This window comes from Pipistrellus kuhlii, unplaced genomic scaffold, assembly GCF_014108245.1.
Source record: "Pipistrellus kuhlii isolate mPipKuh1 unplaced genomic scaffold, mPipKuh1.p scaffold_m20_p_17, whole genome shotgun sequence".
NCBI classification, from domain to species: domain Eukaryota; kingdom Metazoa; phylum Chordata; class Mammalia; order Chiroptera; family Vespertilionidae; genus Pipistrellus; species Pipistrellus kuhlii.
Window position 1 is genome coordinate 10,412,777 of NW_023425482.1, and position 10,819 is coordinate 10,423,595.

The following is a 10,819-nucleotide window of genomic DNA, read 5'->3' on the forward strand; positions in this document are numbered from 1 at the left end:
GGACTGCTATGGGCTCCTCGGCTTCGGGGAGCCTATGTAGCTATTAAAAGTGCCGAGAGTTCCCGCAACCTTTTCATCTAGGATTACTGTCATTTTCTTTTGGTTTAAAATTAACAGCAGCCTTGCATAAGAAAACACAAAAATGGTACAATTCTAGAAAGGGGGGATGGTCTCGGGAGTTAGCATGTGGCAGGAGATCTTAGCATGTAGCAGGAGCGCTTTCTCATCAAAAGTCCTATAGATACAGGAGAATAAAGCAAGCCCCTTGGTAAAGGAGAATGGAGTGCCCACAGGAGGAGCTGTGAAGGAGGAGGGGGCAGTGAATGGGGGGAGAGGGGTGGGAATATGCAAACAATTCTTTGTTGGATGAAGCTTTGCTACTAGATAGCCAGCTGTGGTGGGACAGCCCGTAAACCTGCGGAGAGGAGGTGCCTCCCAGTGACCATTAACTCTGGGGTTTAGTACTGTTCCTCTGGAATCACAGGTTCTTGAGATCAAAGGTAGGATCTGCTCAAAGAAAGGGGGAAGAGAATGTGAATGAGACCATTCTAAGATCAAAGAATTGGCTACTTTAGAGAATTTGGTAGAAGAGCCATTTTTTAAAATCCTGTGCTGGATACTAGCCCCCAAGGATCCTGATCCCTGGGACCTGTGAATATGCAGTCTTTTATGGCAAAAGGGACTTTGCAGATTTAATTAAGGAGCTTGTCATGGGGGGATTATCTCCGCCCTCAATGTAACCACAGGGTACTTATAAACAGGAGATATTATGACTACATAGAAGAGAAAGCCATGTGACTGAGAGGCAGATTGGAGCGATGCAGCCACTAGCTAAGGAATGTTGGCAGCCACCACAAGCTGGAAGAGACCAGGAACACAGTCTTCCCTGAAGGGAGTGGCTGAAATCTTCCCACAGCCTAGAGATACTGACTTCAGACTTCTGGCCTCCAGGAGGCCAGAGTATAAATATATGTTGTTTTCCGCCACATATATGTGGCGGAAAACAACATATATTTGTTTTAAAATATATGTTAACTCGTTATAAAAACAGGAGGAAACGAACAACCTTCCCTCTGAGAGGGTTTTCCTCCTAAAGCCATCAGAAGGGCCCGTTACCAGCACAGTGGCCCTAAGGACTAATTCAGGGGGAAGCCCCACCTGGAGCAGTTCAGAAGGAGCAGGAACCACACTCCCTGTGCCCTCTGGCAACGCCACATTCGAAGAGGAAACGAGTTTTCACCGTGTCCGGAGGCAGTCATGGGAGACATACCTAAGTTGTCTTTGGTCTTGCTGGTTGGTTTGCAGTAGACGACCAGGTCCGAGAGCTCGATGGCGATCGACTGGTTCTTCTCCCAGTATTTCATGTTGTTCTCCTGTGGGGGGCCGACTGTCTTTAGTTTCAGACCTCAAGCCAGGACCCTCGAAACCCTATCGCCCCAGTTCACCTGGCCTGCCTTCCCCTCCTTTGCTTCCCCTCTTGCTCTTCTTGGCCCTCCTGCATGCTCAGATCTTTGACGTGATTGAATATTTTTCCTTGCCCCTGCCCCTCCTCTCTTCATTTCCTCTTCCTGCCAAAATTCTTGACCAAGTTATTTCCACCCGGGATTGGTGTCTGTCACCACACCCCTCTCCTTAACCCTCTGCTCCCAGACCTGTCCCTTCCCCTGAAACCACTGTTAGAGTTCATCCAATTCTAGTTCTCCAAGCCCATGACCTCATGTCCTCCTGGGCTTTGTAGACCACAGCCTCCTTCTTGTAACGTGCTGTCCCCTGCACCCTTCTCCTCTGAGGCTGAGGAAGTGTGCACAGCCTCTTCCTGCCTCTGATTTCTCTAAAATGCCCCAGAGTTCACATCCCAGGTCCCCTGAATCACAGCAGTGACCTCCTGGCTCCTGCCCAGATCATTCCTTCTCCAGGAAGCCTTCCTGGATTATTCCAGCCAGGACTGGAAAAGGATATTGCCTTCCTCAAATCTCCCAGAGTGCTCACCTTACACTTACAGTGTAAGGCCTTGCTCAGCCTTACACTGTCTTTTGTCTGACTGTCCTGCATTGATGCCATTCATCACTATTGCCCAGACCCTGTTTTCCCCTAAGACATGTCCCTTGGGAGCAGTGAGGAACAAGTGTTCAGGTGGCAGGTAGTGGGGGGGGCTACTTAACACAGTGGTAATGGCAGTGGAAACCAATCAGAGACATGGGTTTGAAAGCAGACCCTACTATTTATTAGCTGGGTCAACAGGGCAAGTCATAGACACTCTCTCTGCACCTCAGTTTCTTCAACTGTAAAATAAGGCTAAGGCGAGTACTCTACCTTTAGAGAATTGGACAAGAAGGCCTTAGCACTCCTCCAGGCTTGTAGGGCCACTCAGAAATGTCCCCCAGGCAAAGGACAGAAAAATTCCCCTCTTTACACAGCGGGTGTGGGACTAGATTTCTTGTGTAAGAATGCCTTCAACCCATAAGTGCTCACATAAATCCTGGGGCCAAAGTGGACCTTGGCAATGACCGGCAAAGCCTTTTATATGAGCCCCAGCAGTGAGCACCTTACCAGGACAGATTAGAACGTGACTGTAAGCCTCTGACATTTGTTCGAGCTCATCGATGCATGCCTAACTTTCACCAGGCCTTTCCACCCTTCCTGAATGCAAGCCATAATGGTAGGGCTAGAAGGGGTGCTGTAGGTGGGATGGGCCAGAATAAGTGGCAAGGATGTCAGCCACATAGTTAACAGCAAAACGCCATGAGGAAAACAGACGGACTTCAGGTGTTTTCTCCTGAACCTTATATCAACGTGGCTTTGGATTCGGGTGGTTTCACCGTGGGGTGGTTTGGAGACAGAAGACCCCGGAGACAACACAGTTCACCTCCAATGACAACGGAATTGCTTTAAAGGTGTGTGGGGGAGGGACATCCCTGCGGTGAATTATAGAACTTTGGCCTCACAAAGCACAGAGCCGTGACAAGCTATGGGCTTCCCTTGTTCCAGCCTTAGCAGGAGACGTATTAGGTTAAGATGAAATACCACTTGCTTCCTCAAAAATCTTATAACAATTACTCTAAAAAATGGCAGAACTTGCCCGCCAGGCCATCTCAGGATATGAAGTCACAACCCATTGCATGGGCCAGGCTTTGGAAACTCACTAACCAGATGAATCTTAGAGATGGGCTTGTGCCACGGGTGGAAGGAGCCCAGCGACTGTGTAAAATCACAGGTCCCTGAGCATGTTCCTAGGGGCGGGTACGACAGGGAAACCTTGGTGTGGAGCTCCCAGCGGTGAGCCGAGCTCCCTCCCCTTGGTCTCCCAAAGGCAGGAGGGGGCCTCCTTCTTGTTCCTGCACCAGCTCTTATTACTGCTGGGTGTGCCCAGAGCAAGACTCCATCAATTCCAGTGACTCCTGTTTTTGTTTTTGTTTTTACCTTCATATACTACTACAATAAGACTTTAAAAAGCCTTTCTCATGAAATCTTAGCAGTTGTAAAAGCCAATTAGAGAGGAATGTAGATCAAAGAGAGGACAGCAGCCTTGAAGAGTGAGGCTTAATTTCCGAAGCCTTACGCAGGAGAGGAGAGAAAGGGGCAGAGGACCTTTAAGTCACGTTTTCCTCCATGAACAGCGGAGGAGAGCCAGGATGCACCGGGCAGGATGCACGGGGGGAAGGGTGCCATCACCATGCCTATACTGCTGAGCCCCACACACTGAGACCACATTCAAGGGAGGTTTGGGTGCCTCGGAATAAAGTCTATGGAGAACAACTGCTAAGGGCTTCGTTACTGGTGTTTTTCTCCATCCTCAGCTTTAGGGGCCCAGAATCACAAATACTAGAGCATGCTTAGGAGGGTCACGTGCTGGCATTCAGTTCATGACGACCACCATTCAACCGGCAATGAGAACACACCTGGAAATTGGGGGGGGGGGGGGGGGGGGGGGGGAGAATGATCTTTCAAATGAACCGTGGTATAGTGGCGCCCCCTGGTGCCTCAGAGCTGTTCTACATGGAAGGCCCAAAGGCAAATGCGATGCCCTGACCTGGAAAGATGGGAACTTGTTGATCACAGCTCATCCTAAGTAAGTGGTGATGGTGTGACAAGACTTGGGAAGAATGAGGACTCATATGTGAGGCCTCTGACTAGACCCTGGGACAGGAAATATGTCAGGTCCTACCTGGGAGGGTGCTTATCCTACCAGCTCTCCATAGAAAATCTTCTTAGGAAGAGGACATCACTTTAGGCTGTTGAAAGGGTGAGTCAAGGTGGCCAGAGACTGGCCAAGAGTGAGGTCCCCCAGGAGCAAGAAAGACCAGGCTGCTGATCCCTCCTCCCAGTACAATGGAGGAGGAAGACCCATCTACTATAACCAGAGTCACAAGGGCCCAAGAGATCCTGGGAAAACTTTAAAACCAGTCCTTTGGGTCAAGACCTGTCTTAGAAGCACCTGTGCATATGGGAAACCCTAAAACTTCTTCCCAGTTCTACAGCCACAGGAAAGAGCAGACGGCACCTTACACCTCCCCATGCCCTCCTGGTGTGACGACAATGTGGTGACTAAATAACCATCAAGAGCTGAGCATTTTATGTAGGTCAGGCACCAGCCTAGCATTTCTCGTGCTTCATCTCATTTCACTTTTGGCTCCTCGTTTTGCAAACAAGGAAACTGAGGCCCAGAGAAGTTTAGTGACTTGCCCAGGGACCACCCCTGCCTGGATGCAAACTCCAGTCTGCCTAGAACTACCCCTCCTGCTCTTACCCAGGACCCTTCTCAAACCACTTACAGCCCAACACTAAGCTCCGGTCAGGAAAGTCCACGCCCATCTAGAGTGGAAGTTCTTCCACAACACAAACAATTACATTTTCCCAGGGCCACTGCAGGCCCAGGGAGGTGAGCTCAGGGCATGCTCGCTGTAGGAGGGATCCCACCTGCTTTGAACAACGTTTAGAGACAAGAAAACACTCAAAATAAGGAAGGCAAAACTCTCTTGTCAAGCTATGGCCCTAAACATCAAGAGTCACTGCACACACTCTGACTTCTGAAGGTCTGCACTAGCCCCGGGGACCTCGACATCCCTTCCTCTTCAAAACGATTAGCGCTCCTATTATCCGAACCCACCCCTTCGCCTCCCTGGATTCTGTGTGGCCCTGGGCCCGCACCTCCTGCTGCCGAGACCCACCCACAGCTCAGCAGAGCACACCAGGCCCACCCGGGCCCAGCTGAGCTGAGGGGCCTACCTTGGTGTCGATCTTCCAGGTGATTTGCCGGATGCTCTGGAACCACTCGAAGAGCTCCTCCACCCGGTCCGTGGCAAACTCCACTGGGGGGTCACCCTGCTTCTTGGGCTCCAGGATAAAGACGAAAGGTTTCTGGTTCTTCCCGTGCGGGGCTTTCACTTTGTGAGAGAACAACACGAGCCCTGGTCAGCCTGTTAGAGAGCCATGGAGACCAGCCTGCACGCTGTCCGAGCCACGTCAGTCATGAACCCAAAAGCCACTGCGTGGGCCGTGCTGACAGGGACCTCTGCTTTGTGCCAGGCAGTGTCTCCACTCCACATGTCACTGTTCAGGCTATGCAGCAGCCTGAGCTGTGTTCTCCAAACAGACCCACATCCTAACCCCTGGTGCCTAGAAATGTGAATACAGTTGCAGATGTACTTAAAGGATCTCAGGATGAGGCCATCCTAGAGTCATCTAAGAGCCGGTGTTCTTATCAGAGAAAGAAGAGGGAAACGAGACACAGACACAGGGATGGCGGCCACTAAAGGGATGAGGGCAGCCGAGACTGGTTTGGCTCAATGGATAGAGCGTCGGCTTGGGGACTGAGGGGACCCGGGTTCGATTCCGGTCAAGGGCATGTACCTTGGTTACGGGTATATCCCCAGTAGGGGGTGTGCAAGGGGCAGCTGATGGATGACTCTCTCTCATCGATGTTTCTGGCTCTCTCCCTCTCTGTACAAAATCAATAAAATATATTTAAAAATAAAAAAATTAAAAAAAAATAAAGGGATGGGGGCAGAGGCTGGACTGATGCAGCCACGAGCCAAGGGACACCGGGGGTGGCTAGCAGCCACCAGGAGGTGGGAGGGAGGCATGGAACAGATTCTCTCTGCAGAGAAGTTTTCTAGGTAAGAAAATGAAGGCCACGAGAGGATAAGGATCTGCCAAGTAACATTAGTCACTGAGATCTCTGGGCTTGTCTGTGCCAGGCAATATTCTAAGCAGATTACATACACTATCTCATTCCATCTTTATTTCAACCTTCTGGAGTGCTATGCTTGCCACGCCCATTTTACAGGAGGAGGAAACAGACACGCTGAGGGGAAGTGACACATGGAGGGTCACACAGCTAGTCATGGCAAAGCTGAGGCTCGAGTCAGACCTGGCTCCAAGGCTCCTATTCCTAACCACTCAGCCACATGCCCATGCTCTGCAAACACAGGGCAGACAACATACAGAGCAACACAAGTGAATCTCAGCTCAGCCATGAACTTGGTGGGGACCTTGGGCAGGGCTTGTGGTCACTTAGGGCTTGGTTTTCTTGCCTGTTAACTGAAACCAAGAATCCCTCTCTTACCTACCCTATCAGGTTGTTGTCAAGAAAACACACACACACACACACACACACACACACACACACAAAAAAAAACACCACAGGTAATAAATAGTAAAAGCAAAGAGCTGACCCTAGAAGCAGAACGTTCCTGGCATTATTGTTATCTGAGGCTTAGGACCCTGCTCAGGCCTTCCCAGCAAAAACACTGTTGGGAATAGGCCCAGGCTAATGCATGGATAGACTGCACGGAGCTGTGGAAACATGGCTGCTCAGAGAGAAGCGCTGCGTGGGCTTCTTGCCCAGTGTTCTCACTGCCTTCTGTCCCTCCGTGTGGAAGCTGCTGCAGCCCCGCTTAAAGGCTCAGATGTACTGACGGCTCGGAGGGTGAAACTATCACTGGCACCGTTGTGTGCGCCTGTGTGCGCGGGCTGTGCAGTCACATCCCCCCTTGCACCAGACTCCAAGGTGGGCAGGCCAAGGTTTCCCCATGCCCAGCTGAGCAGCCAGCAAGTGGAGGTTCAGAGAGAAGTGACAGATCCAGGGTGTCATAGCAACTGAGAGGCCGAGCTGGGCTTACAACCAGACACTCCTAACTCCATGCTGCTCCACAGCCGGGCCAACAGCCTGGCTCCTCTTAAAGTAGCATGGGAAACCCCGGCAGATCTCTGAGATGATGTTTGGAATAACAACATTAAACATTCATCTAGCCCTTCCTCTCCACCAGACCCCGTGCTGGCACTTTATAGTTATTAACAGCAGGCATGACACTGCAGTCAGCAACCAGCCTGGCCCAATACTCAACGGGAGCATCCAAGTCAAGGCCAGAAGGACCCAACGAGGGCCGCCTCCCTGCAGGGGGTGGTTCTGAGGCCAGATTGGAGGATTTGGGTGGGAATCCAGGCTAACGCCATGTGTGAACGTACCAACATTATAGGTGTTGAGATCCAATATTCCTTTGCAAAGAGACCCTAAGGGATTGTCTTCAATAATCTGTGAAGAAATAAGACATAACTCATATTAGCCTTAACAGGTACAATCACAAAAGACAACCTGTTTCCAAAGCACACCGTTTAGCGGAGACACTGCCTGTAGAACTGTTTAAAATGCATTTTCATTACAGGATACATCCGAGGGGAGAGAGCTAACTAATGAAGCGTTTTACTGATAGGGACTCAGCAGTGAGCAGGTGCCAGCAGGTTCGGCGATTCATTTTCTAATCTGTAAAAAAATGTGCCTTGTGAATTCTAAAACAGGTTTCCATAGATCTGATTTCAAAAACATCCCAGACTCTTTATTCTGACATTATGATGAAATGGGACTCTCTGTTCTCCTAAAGCACAACTCAAGAACCTTCTGGGACTCTCCCCGTCCTATTGGAGCAACATCCACACTCTGTCATCTGACTTTAAGGCTTTCTAGGAGCCCTTATTAGCCTTCCAGCTCTACCTCCCACTGTACATCTGAACCATCCCCAGGTCCAGGTGAGACAGGGAATGCCTTGTCTTAGGAGATCTACCAGAATTGTGCATCTGCCCATTGCCTGCACACCCCCATTCCTCCACCAGGCTAATGCTCTGTGGGTAGGGGCATCATGGACAGATGCAATAAGGGGGTTACATCTCTGCCTCCGGTTGAACACACTGAACACAATCACGTTCCCACCACCACACCTTTGCTTAGGTGGTACCTTCCACCTGGAATTCCCTTCTGTCGGGCTCTTGCTGCTGATTTCTAACTTAACTTTTAAGGTTCAAATGCCCCTTCCTCCACGCCAGCCTTCCCAGATTGCCCCAACTCACTCGGCAAATTCCTTAAACTCAAACAGGACCTTAAAGCCTGCATTATAAAGAGTGCTGTCACAGTGAAAATGGCTTATCTTTGAGTCTGCTGGGCAAGAGGAAGCAGGACACAGAGACCAGGTTTGCCGTGTCACCAGGAAGGTCTCAACGCACCTTCCACGTTGGCCTGCTTGCTTAGCCACACCAAGCACGTTCGTTCTGAATGTCTGGCTGGCCAAACAGAATGTGTTTCATTTGCAAGCTGCTTTAGGCAAAGGACATATTCCCCATTTGGCCATTTTCACTCTAGAGAGATTTCTCCTGCATATTCAAACCTTTCCAGCCCAGAACAGCCTGATTAAAATATGAGGGCTCGTCACAGTGACTTTCACCCACAACTGATTTCCATGTCACTCTGCTGCATGGCCCCTCGGGGACCATACGCCATCATGTATAAAATATAACCATTGAGGTGACTCAGTGGATTCCCTGAGGATTAGCAGGTCTCTCCCTGCAACGATGGAGACTCACCTGCTTCTCGAGCTCCTCCACATCAACCGTTGAAATGTCCTCGACGTAATTGGACGGGAAGTAGTGCTGGATTTTGGTTCCATAGTCGCCTTTCCACCTAGATAAACACAGATGACATCAAGGGCCTTGCTGGGCAGTGTTAATTCATTACTGTCCCTTAAGATCAAGGCTGCTGGTGAGAGAAAGGCCAGTGACCGAATGACTAGAGGAGGTGTTGAGATAATGGAGCATTTCAAAGGGATCCTCTGATTTTTTTATCAGCAATGAGTGGGATTGGGGATAAATCCTCTTGCCATTTGGTCAAACTCATGGAGCCCATACATGAGTTAGGTTAAGAGTGTGCGCTCTGGAATCAGAAGGTCTGACTTCAAATCTCAGCCTGCTGTGTGACCCTGGACAAGTTACTGTACTTCTCTGAGCCAGTTTGTTTGCAAAATGCAGGCTCAGCTGTCTTGTGGGAAGATGAGATATTGATCTTGTGAGGCGCTTGAATCTCTGCCAGTGTTCATGGTTATGAACAAATTCTTACAGCTCTCAGGTAGAAATCACCCCCACAGAACCACCTACAATGGGGCCTATGGCTGGGCAGCAAGTTTTTCTTCCCACGTGAACAGAGGGAAGCGCTAACTGGACCTCAGCTCACCAGGTCCCCTTGACCTAAAATGTGTCTTCTTCAACCCAGGATGGGGCCACTGCATAGGGCACAGGACTAAGCTGTAGCATAAGAATTTGAATTTAAAATAATGCCAGGCTTATGGAATGGAAAGAGCCTGAGCTACTTAGTAGCTGTGGAAGTTTGGAAAGTCTCATTTGCCACATCTATAACTTGGGGATCGTCATAGTAAAAACTCCACAGGGTCGTAACGAGGATTTGGTCAGATAACGTCTGAAAGCTATCAGCACAGTGCATGGCACACAGGAAGACCTCAGAAACGGAAGCTGCTATTATGATATTATGCTATGTGATTCAATATGATAATAATTGGTGTTTATCCGCTTTTCCGCATACAACATGCAGGTATCAAGCCATTTCCCAGAGAAGGTAGAACGATCAAAGCCAGCTCAGAGCACAGAAAACAAGGGTCCGAGCTCAGCTGGCACTTGTGTCTCACCACCAAAAAGTGACCCATGAAGTGCATCCGCCAAGCAGCTCAACCTTACCAGCCCCCGGGCTCCTTGGAGACGTTGTGAATGAGGGCACCACGGCAGAAGCTCAGCTCGTCACTCTGCTTGGCTTTGTAGTCATACAGAGCTTTCACGGTTCTCTGAGGCTTTCAGGGAAAACAAGAAGAAAAAGGTCAGGCAGGCTGATGAGCAAAGGGAGGCTTCTGCATGTACTAGTACTGTCGCACATTTAATTCTCCCTAGGGAGTCAGAGGCTTCAGTCCAGGGTTACAGCACCATCTGTTGGCAAGTTTCTAGCATTGCGAAGACTCCATAGTCTCAAAAAATCACCGGTAGAGACGGGGACTGGTCAGAGCCAAGGGCACCCCAACCATCCAAAACTGCTGCATTTCCTCAACACGCCTTTCAGATTAAGCCATGACCACCACCTTTGAAGTCCTCAGAGCCCATGCTCAACAACCCTCCCAGAAATTCAAACTCAACACCATTCCTGACCATCCTCGGCCTCACCAATATTTACCAGGCCAGGGGGCCCCTAACTGGACTCCTGCAGGACACAGACATTTTGCAAGAGTAACTGAGGCACTCCTCCATGAAAGCCATTAAAAGATGATCTCAGTGGAAACAACCCAGAACTTACTCAGAATAAAATTTTTCTTCAATGAATTTGCTTTAATGCCTGCGTGGCAAGCACAAATCCATGGCAAAATGAATACCCATGCAACAAGCAAATGTGAATCATAAAATCGGAAGCTGTCAAACCTGTTTAGATCAGCAACAATCCCCCTACCCCCACCAAGGAAAGGTGAACAGGTTTTACAAGGAATCCAGTAAAACTAAT

The 10,819-nt window shown here is 49.6% G+C and overlaps 1 protein-coding gene across 2 annotated transcripts in view; it reads right to left on the bottom strand.

Annotated features, from left to right (window-relative positions):
- Positions 1-10,819, bottom strand: part of PLCG2 (phospholipase C gamma 2) — a 145,604-nt gene that overhangs the window by 31,908 nt on the left and 102,877 nt on the right. For both annotated transcript variants that reach the window (XM_036440576.2, XM_036440577.2), the window contains exons 22-26: positions 10,015-10,124; positions 8,854-8,950; positions 7,468-7,534; positions 5,227-5,384; positions 1,271-1,373 (exon numbers count right to left, since the gene is read on the bottom strand). In XM_036440576.2, coding sequence (XP_036296469.1) covers positions 1,271-1,373; positions 5,227-5,384; positions 7,468-7,534; positions 8,854-8,950; positions 10,015-10,124 — 535 coding nt within the window. The remainder of the gene's footprint in view (positions 1-1,270; positions 1,374-5,226; positions 5,385-7,467; positions 7,535-8,853; positions 8,951-10,014; positions 10,125-10,819) is intronic.